This window comes from Sardina pilchardus, chromosome 24 (genome assembly GCF_963854185.1).
Source record: "Sardina pilchardus chromosome 24, fSarPil1.1, whole genome shotgun sequence".
Classification (NCBI taxonomy): domain Eukaryota; kingdom Metazoa; phylum Chordata; class Actinopteri; order Clupeiformes; family Clupeidae; genus Sardina; species Sardina pilchardus.
This window is the reverse complement of record NC_085017.1, coordinates 19,254,756-19,271,264: the sequence shown is the minus strand read 5'-3', so window position 1 is coordinate 19,271,264 and position 16,509 is coordinate 19,254,756. Positions and strand designations below refer to the sequence as shown.

Below are 16,509 nucleotides of genomic sequence, written 5' to 3'. Positions count from 1 at the left end.
AGGCAGATGTCCAGGGTAACATTCGCTTGTTTGGGGTGTGATTGGACATACATGTAGGCAGCACAGTAAGAATTCCATTGTTCTGGACAGAACCTGATTCTACGCTCATGTGATTAGAGAGTTCTAGAAATTTTGAGAAAATGTGATTTGAGTACAGTAATTTCCCGCATATAAACCGCATTGTGTATAAGCCGCAGGACAGTGTTTTATGCAAATTAAAAGAAACAAAACCATATTCACACCATATTAACTGCCCCCCTGTATTAAGCTCATAGCTGAGGAAATTTTGCTAAATCAATGTATAAGCCGCGGCTAATAGTCGGGAAATTACGGTAAATGTAGATCAAGATCCACAGCAGGTCATTGTGAAGTCTATATTCATTCACATCTATAGCCATATAACTAAGCAGCCAGTTTTCAGGAGTGCTACAGGACTACGGAGAGCGGCCATTTGAAATCTGCAGGTCATCAGACTGCAGCAGCACGTAGAGGTCAGTCCACCATCCCCAGACATGTTAAGACCACTGTTAGGATTCACACAACGCTGTTAAGTAAGCATGCAAGCTTTATGCACACTGGACATCATATTTTCTAGGCACACATACACATTAGTTTGGCATCCACAACTTAGAATGATAAGAATAAGCTCTAAATCATTCTATTATAGAAACAAAGCAGTTAGTATTAAGAATCCTGAAATTGGAGCAAAACCGCGATAAATTAAAACACACCCATGTCAAAATGTACTATGTTGATTAATCTGATGGTAAAACGTTTCCCAAACTGCATTCATGGTGGTTAGTGGTGCTGTCAGTACTATTCACATTTCTGCACTTTATGAATTAGCATCATGCCCTTCTTTACATCTATATCAATAACAAAGTCTTGATGATGGGGTTCGAATCAGTATTAGTATTAAGCGAATCAACTGGAAACCCCTTCATATCCACATAATGTAGAGAGGCTTGGACTAGCTCATGCTTCAAGCTTTGCTAGCATGGGTTGAATGAGCAGCAAATCTATGAGCAGGGGAGGTTAGTGACCAGGGGCAAAGGCACACGCGCAAGCAGCTGGTCTGTATTAACCTAAAGCCAAGCCTGGGACACACACACACACACACACACACACACACACACACACACTCATGTCACTTGTAGAGATAGTAACATCGTCATGTCATCAATATTGTTGTTGTCGTGGTCATAAGTCATCACTGAAGGAAGCCGGCGATGGAAACTGCAAACCATCTGTCAAACCATGTTGACAGTTGAACTGGGCACAGTCAGAATGCACAGGTGTGAACATGGGACACAGCATCAGTGGTACTGACGATAAAGCAAAAGTTTCAATGCTTCTCTTGTCATCTGTTTATCTGCCATAAATAGAAAATCTGGACTCCGCCTAAACCATTTCATGCCTCATGTGATGTGAAGACAAAGAAATATGATCATTTTGCAGCTTCTGGAACAAACGAAGCGCTGTTGTTTGGCTCTTGCAATGGTTCCCAAAAGAACAGTCTCCTATACACAGCTGTATTGATTCTGTGATCTGTGTACTTATGAAATTTCTGAATAGCAGTACCAATATACAGCCTGGAATGGCATGGCCACATCTTTCCACTGCCTGTACTGAGAGCAAATTAGTTGTTTCTTCAAGAACAGTGTGTGGCTCCAAAACATCAGCTAGCTAGATCACTTAGTCTGTGTCTACCCATGTTACATAATAGCCCCTTTCAGACAGACGTGTATTTACGCAATGTTCACGGACATTTTACAGTAGTTTTTTTCCCGTTGTGCTGTCTGAATGCATATGTCCGCATATCTACTGTCGGAACTTTTCCTGCTGCCGACCTAGTCATGTTTCCGTAATGTTGCCGCCACAGCTGCTATGTTAACAGCAATCGCGGAAAAAATCTGCACTTGTCAGTGATGATCAAGGGAAGTATTAAGTGTATTTAAAGAGCCCGATATCACTGAACAATTATCGCAAAATGTGCGCAAAATCTGTCTGAAAAGGGCTAATGAGTCTCTGTCCTTTCTCAGGTTCTCCACCCATGGGGTGATGTATGTCGCTCCACACCGGTGGATCGGTCCACCCACTCTCACCTGGCTAGAGTCCACACAGAGATCACATATATGCACTCACCTGGTGGGCATGCAAACGGTTACAGACCCCCACCGCCCCTCCCTTACCTGGTCTGTGCCTCTTTCCAGAGTCTGCTGCCTGGGAGACACTGGGCTTCCTGCCGGCTGTTTTCCCGGCGGTGCCTCCAGGGTAGTGGAATATGACTGATGCGGAGCACAGGCCCTCTAACGCCGCTGGAGACGCAAAAACATAAAATGCCACAGCCTCTCACACACACAACACTGAGCAACTGCAACAGAGCATGAACTGGCTGTACAAAACAGTTTTAAAACACAACGCAAACAAAAATATTTCACAATAGTAAACACAACATAGTGATATGATTGCATTCAAGTTGGATGGAGAACCACACACACACGCACAGACACAGGCGCACAGTCGCACACACACACGCACACACACACACTCTCCTAGGTGTTCTGCTGTCTTACCTCCCAGCCACAGGAAGTCGTTGACGGAGCGCAACAGCTCCACAGCCATGTGGTAGTGCACCAGGGCGTCCTGCAACATGCCCGCCTGCAAACACAGGTCCCCCACGTGCTTCCTCATGCGCCCCTGGCAGCGCTTCTTATAGTGCCTAGGGAGTGGCGAGGGCAGAGGGATGAAGGGATGAAGGGATGAAGGGAGAGGAAGACGGAGGAGGAGGAGGAGGGAAATCCGTCAGTAACAAAGTCAAAACATTCCCTTAATATGATCAACCCTTCTTTAATACATGAACAGCATTGAATGTATTGGTGCATGTGAGGTTTTGACATTTTAAATGGGGAGAAAAAAAAAAACTTGATTTACTTGATTGAGACTTGATTTAAAATGTAAAAAGAGCCCATGGGACGGCTTCATCTGTTATCAGTTTCTGGAAATAAAAAGCTATCGACTGGCTCCCTGCTGCTAGATGGCCTTATCTTACCAGCTCCAGGTCGCCACAGCGGGCTCTGTAAACTAAAGGCAATCCAATCAGTCGAGCAATTCAATAGCAAAGGAACAAGGGGAGCACAGGCAAACACAGGCGTCCTAGTGAAGGGCAGCCGCCAAACAAGGAGAAAAGCCTAACCTCTACATTTGTCGGTCACAAATAAAAACAACAACAACAACAACAACAACAGGATGAAAAGAGGAAAAGAATAAAAGAGGACATGTTGGTGAATGGAAGGAGGGAGAGAGCTCTGGGGCATAAGTCCCTCTGAGAGGCATCACTGGCACCTGAGAGACTTAGTCCGTGAGCCAGAGGGGTTGGTCGTTACCGAAAAAGTGGCAAAGGCTACCATACCTTTTCTGATAGCCTGGGATCCCAGCTTTTCAATGATGTATGATGGCCATCTGACAAAAGTAGCTGTTTTGAGTTATGATGCATAATGTAAACTAAGGTTGAAGAAATAATGCGTATAAATCAAGCAGAACACTGAAATATTTTATTTTGTTATGTTTGGTATCATTTTAAAGGGGAGACTCTGAGCTTTCATTTAAATCCTTTTGTGAACATTTTGGATAAGTACAGCCAACCCTGGAGCTCTTCAAACCTTTAATCACACACATTTTCCTGCCATTTCCCTGCCATCTTTTGTCTTTTAATCCTGTGGCACCTGGGAGCATCAGAGAAACAAAATTCAAACACTGAAATACTGGCATATGGATTCAGAAAATGTATCATTTACCCATATTATCTGATTTGGAGGGGATGATTTTCCGTCTTATATCAGACATGGCGTTTTTTCAAAGACATAAACAGTAGTGTACTATTACCCTTAAGGTTAATTTGTTGATACCTGTAATTTCCCGACTATTAGCCGCGGCTTATACATTGATTTTGCAAAATTTCTTCAGCCATGAGGTTAATACAGGGGGGCAGTTAATATGGTGTTAATATGGTTTTGTCTCTAATAACTTGCATAAAACACTGTCCTGCCGCTTATACACAATGCGGCTTATATGCGGGAAATTACTGTATGTCGAGTTGAAAGTCTGAGGTAAATATATTTGAAATAATAATTATTGATACAGATCATTTTGAAAAAGTTGTTATACAGTGCAACACACTGACATGAGGAGTGACACAGTCCCTCTTGCATGAGCAGGACAGAAACTCAAGTACTGCTTGTGGACCAATGGAGACATTGAACCAGTCTATGGAGAGCTGTAAGTCACCATCTTGGTCCAGTCTAGACCACCCATGCTCAACTGGGGAAGGAACTTCAGGGTTGTTCTCGAGGCATCTTCTCCAGATAGCACCTTGATAGTTAGCTCTGAGACCGTGCTTCCTGAGAGAATCCGAGCATGGAGTTAACTGCCAGGATTCTATGCCTTTCTTTGCACAAAAAAAGTGCATACTTCATTTCATTGATGTTGGTGATTCTGGACTTGGAGCTGTACATTTGACATGTGAACTCCTTTAAGGCTGCATACAACTCAGGTGACATTGCCCAGTCTGCCCCAACCTTCTGAAAGGTCTCACAGAAGATTCATTCTGCTGAAAATGTTTTAGGGCTGACACTTTACCATGGCCTGCAAATGCACTTACAGTATCGCAGCCTGTGTATACGTGTATTTTCTTGCCTGAGAACAAGGCATTCATTTTTTTTATGTAGGCTAAATTCAAAGAAAGTGGGGACCTGATATAAATGATATTTAGTGGATATGTATTAAGGACCTTTTTAACTATCTAAAAATGCTGAGAATGCTGAATAACAACTTTTTCAAAATTATCTGTATCAATAATTATTATCTAAAATATATTTACCTCAGACTTTCAACTCGACTTATCAACAAATTAGCCAAGGGTAATAGTACACTACTGTTTATGTCTTTGAAAAAACGCCATCTCTGATACAAGACTGTAAATCACCCCCTCCAAATCAGATAATATAAATGATACATTTCCTGAATCCTTAGGGTCATGCCAGTATTTCAGTGTTTGGATTTTGTTTCTCTGATGCTCCCAGGTGCCACAGGATTAAAAGACAAAAAATGGTAGGGAAATGTGTGTGATTAAAGGTTTGAAGAGCTCCAGGGTTGGCTGTACTTATCCAAAATGTTCACAAAAGGATTTAAATGAAAGCTCAGAGTCTCCCCTTTAAAATGATACCAAACATAACAAAATAAAATATTCCAGTGTTCTGCTTGATTTATACACATTATTTCTTTAACCTTAGTTTACATTATGTGTCATAACTCAAAACAGCTACTCTTGTCAGATGGCCATCATACATCATTGAAAAGCTGAGATTCCAGGCTTTCAGAAAAGGTATGGTAGCCTTTGCCACCTTTTCGGTAACGGTTTCCATAATTTGAGGCCCTGGCTCACGGTCTAACTGGGGGGCGGTCAAGTGTCTCCTGATAGAAACATCACACAGCAAATGTAAACAATTTAAAGACAAAAGAACAGATTTTACATGCCTCTTATTCATAAAATCCTAATCTGAAATAATGTTCCACAGTTAAACTAACATGGAAAGTAACAGAGTAAGGCTACGAACTGAACCAAATTTATCAACGTATAATATGAACACGTTTTACATGGACAGAATAGTTTTGAATTGCCAATTAGAAACTTTGTTTTCCTAAAGGGGGCTTCCTAAATTCTTCCCATGAAATCTAGCCTAAAGTTAAAGACTGGTTGCTTGGTGACCCTCCTCAGATAAGTTCATGGATGTCATATCCCAAATTCATGTCATCACTGATGAGAGCAATGATCAGCCTGGCTAAAGCTGTGGTCATGTCCATGAATCCTCATGTGAAATCCATGTACTTATGTTCAATACTGGACTAACAATTCTGGATCATTACAATCAAAGGCAGAATAGACACTTGACCCTCCAAGTCTCCCAAATCCAAAGTGGAGCCAGAATTATAGACAATACTGGCCTTGCAACAGGCTGGCAAACTCACTGCCATTCACAACCACCAACTCCTACTCCAAACTCAGGTCAAGAAAAAGATATGTGTGACATACTTTGTAAGTGTAATATCTACTCTACTAGTGTAATATCCTCACTGTAACCATTTCTGTTCTGTTCTCAATCTTTTGCCCTACCACCATTAAATGCACAAGTTTTCTGTAAGAAAGGTCAAGTAAAAGCAAAGATTGACTTTGGGAGTTCTGACGTTAAAAGACAATTTAGTCACAATGACTAACAAAACATCCTGAATGGTCAAACTTCCTATGACTACCTACCACAGTAACAGCATCATATAGGCATTCCAGTGCAACAAAGTATACTTATAGGAAGTTAAAAAAAAAAAAAAAAAAAACCTAACTGATCAAGATAAGATTTCCTCAAGGGCTTTCTTGTCTTCAAAAAAGGAATCTAAGTAGTACACAGGAGGAGGAGGAGAAGGAGAAGGAGGAGGAGAAGGGTCAGAAGCTGATGGGATTGGCCAGGGTGAAACTAAAAAGCAACATACAAAACCAACGTCTCACCTTTTCACACCCAACAACAAACTCACAGGACAGTATGGTTGAAAAACAGAAGAGAAGATAAATAAACCAAGGCAAACCCAGGTGAAAAACAACAAAGAACAGAAAACAACAGAAACAGAAATAAAACAACACAAATCATGACACAGGAGAGAAAAACAGGCAAGGTCATTCCTAAGCGAGGTTCATGTCATGAGTATCTGACCCCAACAAAAACACACACAAAGCATTGGGTTTGTCCCACACATTATAGCTCTTGTATCTTTAACCTTCCAGCGACTTTGTTTAATACCATCCAATGCGACATATTTCACAGTGGTTATGGCAAATATTGACACACTATTCAGACCCTTGTCTCCCAATAATTTATCAACCGTATACCTGCCTGAAAACTCCCTTTTGACAACCACATGGAGAATTAATGTCTATTCCAAAAGTCACACAACACATGCCCACTCACCTGCTGTCTGTGTCCAAACCCACAAAGTCCTTCTTCTCAAATGGCACACAGAGGAGCGGAATCTTGTCTCCAGACTTGTCCGTGGCACGGTCCAGCCGCTTGGACTCGAGCACGATGAAGATGGACTCCACAAAGTCCTCCACCCGGCGCTCCACGTCTGGGCAGTCGTCGTAGCTGGGGTAGAAGGCCACGTCGGTGCGCTGCTGCTCTGCGATCTCGCCCTGAAGGCCGAACACCAGCAGGCGCGAGTCGTACAGCGTGGCGCCGTACACCTCCTTCTGCCCGTGGAAGCGGTCGGACGTCTGCGGCCACTCCTTGGGCGTGGCGCAGGTGGTGACGGACACGAGGCCCACCACCTTGCGGTGCGTCTGGAAGTCGCCCCACTCGTTGTTCTCGGGCGGGTAGTGGTGGCGGTAGCGGATGTAGAGCTGGCGCTGCGAGTCGCGCACGCTCACCTGGCACACGCTGGCGATGCGCTTGTAGATGCGGAAGAACTGCTCCTCGGGCACGATGCCCACCGGCTGCACCACCACCAGCACCGTCTGGTGGTCCTCAGCGCACTGCATGTAGTCTGGGACGCTCATGGTTTCTCATGGAGGGTCACTGAGAGGAAGACAAGAGTAGGAGAAAACAGCTAAATAAATAGGCCGTTAGAGGTTGACTGCAGGTAGACTGGACAAGTCCAGGTAGACTACAAGTGGACTAAACTGTAAGCTAAAAGTTTACTATAAACAGAGTGTGCCTGTCAAAACAGAAAAACCATGAGACTTCAATTCATACATGTGGACCCATTTTGCATTATACCATAGTCCAGTGAGCAAAATGATTTCTTACAGTGTGTCTCTGGTCGAGTCAAGCTGTGAGTGCATTGTCACAGGAGGTAACATACAACCCAAACATGGTATTTGCTATTGAGTTCATACATTCAAATTCAATTAAAAGTATGCCTACTAGGCTACTACACAATCACTCAGGTTTCACAGAGCATATTTTCTACCTAAGAAACTGCAGCCATCCTCCCTTGCACGGTCTCACTGACTACGTCGTCCACTTGGCCTGCTGTTAGCTAGTGTGCTTTGTCAAAAGTGTCAAATACGAAGGTAGTGTACCTATTTCGGGGGTCCAAACAAGGAGTTCAAGCCTGTGGAAGTGTCACAAGCTAGCTATCGAGACCTGTAGTTAGCTAGGTAGAGTTGTTAGCATACTGCTAGTTCCGCACACGAAACGGCTGTGCTCGTGAGCAGTTAAATTATCATCTGAACAACAACTATCCTAAAACAATGAACGGAAAGCCGGTTTGTGGAGAACTTATCTTTTAACAATCTCACTAGTTTCCCAACATGTCATAGATGGACAGGTGTCTCGCAAGACAGCTTACGCATTTCAGTCAGTCAGAGCAAGCCATCTTTCTGTCGTAATCAGATAGGTCGATTTCTTTGTAAGGCATTAACACAGTCACATTATCTGAAACAGTCAGATATTCTGTTTATTGTATTTCCAATGCGTTTATCTACGTAATGGAATAAATGCTGTTCTTCTGGTAGCTACTTACATTCTGTTTTTGAAAACACAGCTGGGAAGATCTCTTCTTCCTCGGTAAAATGACGGCAGCTTATTGAATTACAACTCAGAGCACCACCTGCGGTGAAGGAGGGGAAATGCAGAATAGGCCAACATGTCACTGAATGAGTAGGCCTACTACAAGAGAGCCTGTTTAACTTATTGTAGGCCTTTTACTATCTATGCCTACAGCCCATGGACAAAGGTATATTCATATACTTAAAAAAAACAGTCTAATTTTTCACTGTCAAGGGGGCATTGCCCCCCTTCCCCCGATCAGTGGGGCGATGACAAACGGGGGCATGACGTCACCAATTAACCTACACCTGTTTCCAGGAATAGGTTAATTAGAAAGCGCCTAACTGTCTTTAAAAGGATTCAGTGTGCTTACCTGCAGAATCTATACCGTGATTGGAAGTGTGAAATGATATTTGAAAGCCTTTGGCGACGGCAGATGTAATTGATATCAACATCAGTAGCCTATCTACAAAAAACTCAATTTGGTCCATGTAGGAACTCTAGGAAGGCATAGGCTGTAGTGTAATTTGTCCCATTTATTAGGAGTTGTGTTTTTGTTTGTTTGGTTGGGGTTTTTTTTGTTTTTGTTTGTTTTTTAATTATATTGAGTTTTATGCCATAACAAGAGGACTAGTTACACAAATAGAAGCATTTTATCTTATTTTTTCCCAACAAGAAATGAAGGAAGAAATTGCAGCAACTGTTTTCTTTATTGCGAGGCTAGCACAGAAATATGGTAAACTGGATCGAATTGCCAGGGATAAATTTGCTGTTTCTCTTACTTCAGTTCTTTTTGAGAAATTCAAAAACCATTGGTATCCAAGCAATCCATTGAAGGGTCAAGCATTCAGGTATTCTTAACTGGTTTTGCTGTATAGGCCTACAAAAATGGTAATTGCCCACTGATTCCATCATGATTCTTTTTGTTTTTTTGAAGATGTCTCCGGGTGAATAAACTACAAGTTCGAGATCCAGATCTTGAACGAGCTTGCAGTCAAAGTGACATGGATTATGAGGACTTGGGACTCCCTTCAGAGATGACCATTTGGGTAGACCCAGGAGAAGTTTCTTGCAGGTGAGTGGCTACTTTAATTTAATTTTGGCTAACCTTTTCGTTTAAAGGTTCATATCTGTTGTCTCTGGTATTGATGTCTGGAATTTGCCAGAAATACATTGGAGTTATGTTCTTTTCATCTAACGTAGTCCTACATTCTGTTACTGGTTTGTTGAATTTGTTGACCACAATTATATTCTATTGTGAGACTCCAGTAGCCTAAGACCAGGATTTTGTGGTGTTTAAACTATTCAGGTGTGCTCCAGTATGATTAGGTTTAGTGGAAAGTCATGCTGGACTTTTGCAAATGTTATTTAAACTTGTATTTGTTCAAAAGGTATGGTGAGAAAGGCAGTCCATTCTGTGTAACTCAACTGGAGGGGCAAAAATGTGATGGGGACTTCTCACGCCGAATAAACAATGCTGTGGAGAGGGCGTCCTCCGATTACCACTCTGGAACTTCCTCTGATGAAGAAGGGGACAGCATAAGCAACAGTAGTGGCATCAGCAGTACCATTAGCAGCAGCAGCAGCAGCAGCATCAACAGTAGCAGTAATAGTAGTTGCTTGTCTGCTCCAGAACAGAAGACCATCCCCACTGTCAGCAACCCCAACAGTGTTTATCAGGTACATTTGGAAACATTTGGCATTATGAATGCCCATTATGTCTGGTGCAGAGTTGGGCTGTATTTAGTGTATGTCAGGGGCGTACGTTCAGGCACGTTGCCAGAAATTGCATGTGAGAGGCTATTTGAAAATGGATAATAACCGCTTTGAGAAATACTTTGATCTCTGCGTGCATGCTTCCAAAATTGACTTGCAACTGCATTACTGATGAACTAACTGCATCAGATGAATGTGTAATTGTTTTCAATTCTTTAGTTGCAGTTCAGTGAATTTGCTCCACCTCCTCAGTCGTGGAACCCTTACCCGAAAAGGAAACCTTATCCTGGGGATGGTTATCAACCACACAACAACTCTGCCAATGGCCCATTTCCACAGCACAAGTCTTTCAAAAATTACCGGCCTTCCTTTGCTTTTTCAGGGCCACGAGTGGACAAGTATCACTGGGTTAGTAAGAATAGGTCCTAACAGCTAGAACCTGCAAAATATTTGTCGAACTCAGTCCTTTGTTGTTCAGTTATTTGAAAGGGCTTTTACAAAGCCAATTTCTGCAGTGTCAGCAAAACTAATGAGCACTTTAGTCTCTTAGTCATTGTTGTGGAACATTTTTAATATAAGTGTTTTATGAAATTATTTTACGTGTTTTAATGACTTGTACTGTACATGTGAATGAGGGAAAAAAATAAATAAAATCTTTAACATTTCTCAAACTCCTAGTCCTTTTTTTTGTGGCTGCTGCTTGAATTCAGAGAAGCATGGAAGACCACTGCCAACAATGGTGAGCAAACGCATCAATTCTTGGCAAGGTCATGCTGTAACCCTATTAGTTCTAATAAAACTTTACAAGAACTCATTACTCATGTGTCTGAAACCCAATGTCATAACTAAAATGAGATGACCGTGTTCAGTTAACAGACAGCTAGAAAACTACGGGAACATTAGCAGTTAGACGTTAACTCATGGTAGCTACCTTTGCATTCAATTTGTCCTGTATCTGTATGGCACATCATAGTTTATAACATTAGCACATGTATTTTTGTGTAATACTTGTTTCTGCAGATGGTTTACTTAAACTTGAATTTTAGAAGTACTTGTAGATGTAGCTGTCAGAGTTTTTGCTAACAAAAGTGCCACATGTTGGTAACCTTTGGTTAATGTAATCTGATGTACATTCACATTACCCATGTTGCATTCATAGCAGTGATCTCTCATTTACCAAGCTTTGTTTTTCAACTGAGTGTGTGAAAATGGTAAATTTGAAAAAAAAAAAGTGTCTGCTACATGTAAGTGGTCTTTGGTATTTGCCCTCAATGGTGCTGTCCAGGCAGTGCTGCCTTCAAGGCAGGGTAGGATGAGGGTTAAGGAGGTTAAGGTTAGGAATAGGGTAAAAGTAGTGCCTTTTAGGCTGTGCTGCCTGGAAGGTGCCGTTGGGGGCAAAAAACACCATTGAGTAACCATACCAATTTCTGTGACAAAGCTAATTAAAGGAACCGTATGTAGGATTTTGGCCAAAACGAGTACTGCAATTACTTTCAAAATACTGTAGAGCGGTGTATCGCCTCCCCCTCCCCTCTGAGTCGCGGTTGCCAGCTAGCTGCAGCAGGAACGTAGGCTGCTAGCTTTCAATGGCAAGCGCTGTTTTCCTCAGCATATTGACAGAGAAACAAACTCTGATAATGCATTGCTAACGTTAGCAATGACTAGGCCTACTAGTTGCTTTTATTTCCCAAACCATTAGCCTACCTTTTCAATTCAATGACCCACCTCCTCCATATGGCCAACATAACGTTACTTTAGTTTGCACAAACATGCATAATTTGTTAAACTGTCATGAATAGGCTATTTAAAATGTCCATTTACAGTAGCCTACAAGTAATAGCCAAACTGATGAATCTTTACCTGTCCAGGAGCAAATTAACAACACGTCTGTCTTCAAATTCTTCTCCGTTTTCAGCCGTCTCAATCTCCTAAATCCTTGTTTTATTTAGACGTATTTCGGATTCATAACAAGGTCTTTTAGGTTCCATAACGTTAGACATTTTTTATCTGACACGTTTGTAGCTGCAGCTGTCTATGGTGGTAACTAGCATAGCTGGCAACCCGGATGGCGAAATACTACTGACTTCGTGATTCGTAGATAAGTGTAGGGCAGCGCATCAAACCAAAACACAACATTACAACATCAACATCAGTTGAGGGCTGCAACTCCACTTTTAAATGACAATATCTTGGCCGGACTACTGTTGTCAGTGATATAAGTATTTGAAATTAGCATGATTTCTAAATGTCTAGTGATATATCAGGGTCATTTTATGATTATTTGAAATACATTTCCTACATACGGTTCCTTTAATGTTAGAAAAGTCAGTGTCATTCAAATGGATTCCAAGCCAAAGCAGTCTGATTGCTTCATCTTATTGCCTTATATCTTAAAAGATGAGATGTATAAACCTTCCAAAGGAAATCTTTCAGACCAAGAAACCACAATACAGTCGCAAATCTGATGCTGAGAAAATGGTGTATTGAAATAACATGAGTGGAGTAAAATAGTGTCCCGAGTTGGCCATGATTGGACCTTGGTCACTTGGGTCAACAATCAATCTGCAACAAAATAGCTGCTTGGCCAATCAGTGAGGACCGTAAGAAAAGTCCTCCTGAGGACAGACGGGGTTGCAAACTGCCACGTCATAATGGTGGCCATTTTAAGTTACCAGGTAGACAGAGGGCCAGTCCTGAACGTGATCATCCAGGTAGTGAGTGATTACGAACTCCTTCATCTTGGCCATGTACAGGCGGTAAACCTTGATGCTGTGGCGCAGTGTGTGACCCAGGAGACACATCTCCACCTACAACACAGAAATGAAGACAACAGCCATTAGTAGGCTACGTCACAACTGACTTTGATACACCATCTTATCTGGCAGTCAATGGCCCAATCCCAATGTCCGGACTCACGAACTCACGGACTTTGGTGCGCGTTCTCGCGAAATTCGTAAGTGCTTAGGGCTGTCCCAATGTCGAATTACAACGGGCGGGAGGGTTTGAGTAGACACTTACCGAGCCCTTTCCGTGAGTCTGCATCGGTGCAGACTTAACCTAAGGGAATTACCCACAGTTCAAAGTGTTGTGACGTTTACCGCGGAGATCATAGAAAAATCCGGAAATTAAGGTAAACAACAGCACGCACGACACACGTGCATGGTGCAAATGTTAGCAACGTCTTTGTTAGTAAACATCGCCAAGGTACATGTGATCTCGCGAAGTGCTGTCCCAATCCCAAATACTTATCTGAGCCTATGTGGCCTCACACACTCACTCACTTAGCACCTGAGATCAATTAAGTCTGTGAGTCTTTAGTTCTTAGTCTTTAGGGCTGACATTGGGATTGGGCCAATGGGTCAATAACAACAACAAGAACAGCAAAGGTCTCCTTGAGCCTTCTCACCTGCTCCACTTAACCCAATGTATTATGCACACCAGAAGTTCTATTGTAGAACTGGGGCAATCAAACGTTTCCGGCCTCACCTTGCAGAAGCGTCAGTGGGAGCAGAGCTGAGATGAAGGCCACTGTCAGGACGCTGTCCCTCCATGCTGAACGAGTGACCGCTGTCACTCCTATGCTGCGAGATAGCCTCAGCAAGCTTCACATTAACGGAGGGGAAACCTGTGGCAACAAGCGTGGCGGAGGTAAGCAGCCGCTCATCCTCACTGCGGTGCAGAGGGTCATCCTGTTCATCATCCAGGGCTTTGGACGAGTCTAGCAGCGACTGGCGTCCACACCTGTCCAGGTGGGCGTCAATCTCACTGACCAGGGAAAACCCCTTCAGAGCCTTGTTGACCACCCCCTCAGCCGAGGAATTCTGGACCAGCCGGTCCTCCAGCTTTACAGCTGGTATGATGGTGTTAGGCTCCTCTTGGGAAAGCCTTACATCATCAACAGTCTCCAGGTCATCAGCAGTAGAGCCTCTGTGCACAGACAGACAGTGGTTTTATCCACTCACCAAGGTTACCTGAGTATTTTCTGCAATGATGAAGGAATTCAGTTAATATGCAAGAGGTAAGAGAGCAGAAAGGTACAAAAATAATGGCTCTCTCCTTTGAATATAAGGCCGACCATGACAATTCTTATTGACTGACCAGGCCATAGAACTTGCTTAGGTGGCAATTCATAGAAAAAACAATATATCCTACAGTACGTCCTGCCAATATACAATATACAGATGTTGAGAATCAATTAACACTCAAATTGTGTCCGCATGTCTCTGAATTGCATAATCTGTGGAATTAAAGACCTTTTACAAAATCACACTTGTATTTTGGTACCATTTATTTGTGCCATCAGCAGTCAACAGGTGCCGCTTACCTAATTTCAGCCCGTACAGCTTTTTCAGCTGGAACTGAGGGGAGGGTGCTGTTCCTGTTGTCACCATTGCAGAGCTCCTCTCTGACGTTAACGCCCTTCGGAGTCCCATCTCTGCCATTGTTAGCTGGCACACTCTCAGCCAGACTGGAACTCACCATCTTTGAGGAAGCCTCCTCTATTAGATGGTCCTAATGGAGGGGTGGCATTAAATACCTCCTCCCTCACGGGTGTCATCGGCAGAATAGTCTCAGCTGACACATTCTGAGCCTTGCCAATGTAGTTGGAGGCCACAAGCTCAGTGGCATCTGCCAACACTTGTGACACCAGACCTGCAGCCAATTCTTGTTGATACAAGAAGATGCTGTTGTCCACAGCAGAAGGTGCGCTCGCATGCAGATTGGAGACAACTGCTGACGCAGGAGGCTCCCTGGGCGGGTCTCCCTCTCCGGTCACCTCATCGACATATTTAGAGGGCGCAATCTTGGTCTGACACCAGTCCTGCAGCTACCTCTTTTTCATGTGGGAGAATGCCCTTTCCCACAGAATCTGCTGCCTGACCTGGTGCCACGTCTTGCTTGATGCCCTCATTTTGCAGCCGCTGCCCCTCCTCCTTGCGATCGCCAGGATTGGCACGAAAGCAGCAGCTGACTGTGTTCCCCATTGTCCTGGGTCCTGGCTTGGGGCTCAGCTCAGGTGTTCAGGCTTATGGCAACCACTATGTGGATCTGTCTAAATAATGTGGGAGAAATAATAGTAATAAAAAAATCTGAATTTACAATCTCAATTTTAACTCTCATCTCTTTCCCTCCAAGAATTGACAGACACAAATACAATATTCAGTTATGTGTTAATAATCAACTTGTATTTGATCTAATTACTTGATTAAAAAAAAAATGGCCGTCAAATAAATCAAGCTAGCACAAGGCATGCGCAATTATTAACGCCAAATATTCTAATGCGCTCATTACGCTATAGCACATTTTTTACATGTGGGAATTAGTATCGGTAGTATTATTATTTTTTTGTTGTTGTTGTTTGTTTGTTTGTTTATCTAATGAGGGAACGTCTGTCTAGTGCTAAGTATTTCTGAGAATTCCCGAAACGTCCATGTTCAGCTGAAGGCGGAGGCAACCATAATCAGTGACATGGTGACAATTGCACAGTATGGTCTGAATTAAAGCGGTGCTGTTTACGGTTTACTATATGAGGATACAATTCCCAAGGACTGAACTATAAAAACTATTCATTTAAATTCAGCCAAAAAAGTTGAAAGACTACATTGCACCGCAATTTAGCCAAGCGAGTCATGTGCCTACTATTTCTTCGCGACTTTTACGCATTGTCTCCAAAACCTCTCCAAATGCTCCAGCAAATAACTGCCATTAAATTGGGTTCACTAAGTAAAATGGCATACCTCAAGCGTTCAATTCGCAACGGGTAAAATTAATTTTAGATAAATTGTCTATTTTTTTCCCCCGAAAGTACGCGCCACTCACTTCCATTGATTTTAGTGGAAGTTGAGGCAAGGAGAACTAATGTGTATCTATCTGTAGCTCAGCAACAAGTACTTGACTTTACTTTAGTGGAGATGCTGACATGCATGCTATTCTTGCCAAGCAAACGAGTATTTTCAGCAAACGAGTATTTTCAGCAAACTCTTAGTACACAAATAATGCTCGGGTTCATGTACAGTATAATACTACAAGCAACGTGCCATTGTGAGCCTTCTTAATATTTTAAAAATAGCAACCTTGATGTATTAGCAGTAGATGCTAGTTCTAACTGCAAGTAACGAACCCATTCAAAAAACTGAACCAAAAAAAAACAAGAACAGTTTTTGTCTTCAATATCATCAAAATACAAACCGTTTGACAA

At 42.6% G+C, this 16,509-nt stretch overlaps 2 protein-coding genes across 2 annotated transcripts in view; one reads left to right on the top strand and one right to left on the bottom strand.

Moving 5' to 3' along the window:
• Window positions 1-8,821, bottom strand: part of trappc9 (trafficking protein particle complex subunit 9) — a gene marked incomplete in the record, with an annotated part of 254,163 nt that extends 245,342 nt beyond the window's left edge. Inside the window, 5 exon segments of the mRNA XM_062528708.1 lie at window positions 2,193-2,318; window positions 2,577-2,722; window positions 7,017-7,619; window positions 8,569-8,655; window positions 8,796-8,821. Of these exon segments, the coding sequence (XP_062384692.1) occupies window positions 2,193-2,318; window positions 2,577-2,722; window positions 7,017-7,600 (856 nt within the window).
• A 167-nt stretch (window positions 8,822-8,988) lies between these two features.
• On the top strand, window positions 8,989-10,981 carry btg4 (B-cell translocation gene 4). The gene is made up of 4 exons (XM_062528730.1): window positions 8,989-9,445; window positions 9,532-9,669; window positions 9,986-10,274; window positions 10,530-10,981. The coding sequence occupies exons 1-4, from the start codon at window positions 9,273-9,275 to the stop codon at window positions 10,737-10,739; spliced, it is 810 nt and encodes a 269-aa protein (XP_062384714.1). The 5' UTR covers window positions 8,989-9,272; the 3' UTR covers window positions 10,740-10,981.
• The last annotated feature ends 5,528 nt before the right edge of the window (window positions 10,982-16,509 follow it).

What these genes read in the sequence shown, in the direction of transcription:
- btg4 (XM_062528730.1), top strand. Translation starts at nt 9,273, where the DNA reads ATGAAGGAAGAAATTGCAGCAACTGTTTTCTTTATTGCGAGGCTAGCA. An exon ending in TTGAAGGGTCAAGCATTCAG is followed by an intron (nt 9,446 to 9,531) that starts GTATTCTTAACT and finishes GTTTTTTTGAAG; the next exon opens with ATGTCTCCGGGTGAATAAAC. An exon ending in CCAGGAGAAGTTTCTTGCAG is followed by an intron (nt 9,670 to 9,985) that starts GTGAGTGGCTAC and finishes TTTGTTCAAAAG; the next exon opens with GTATGGTGAGAAAGGCAGTC.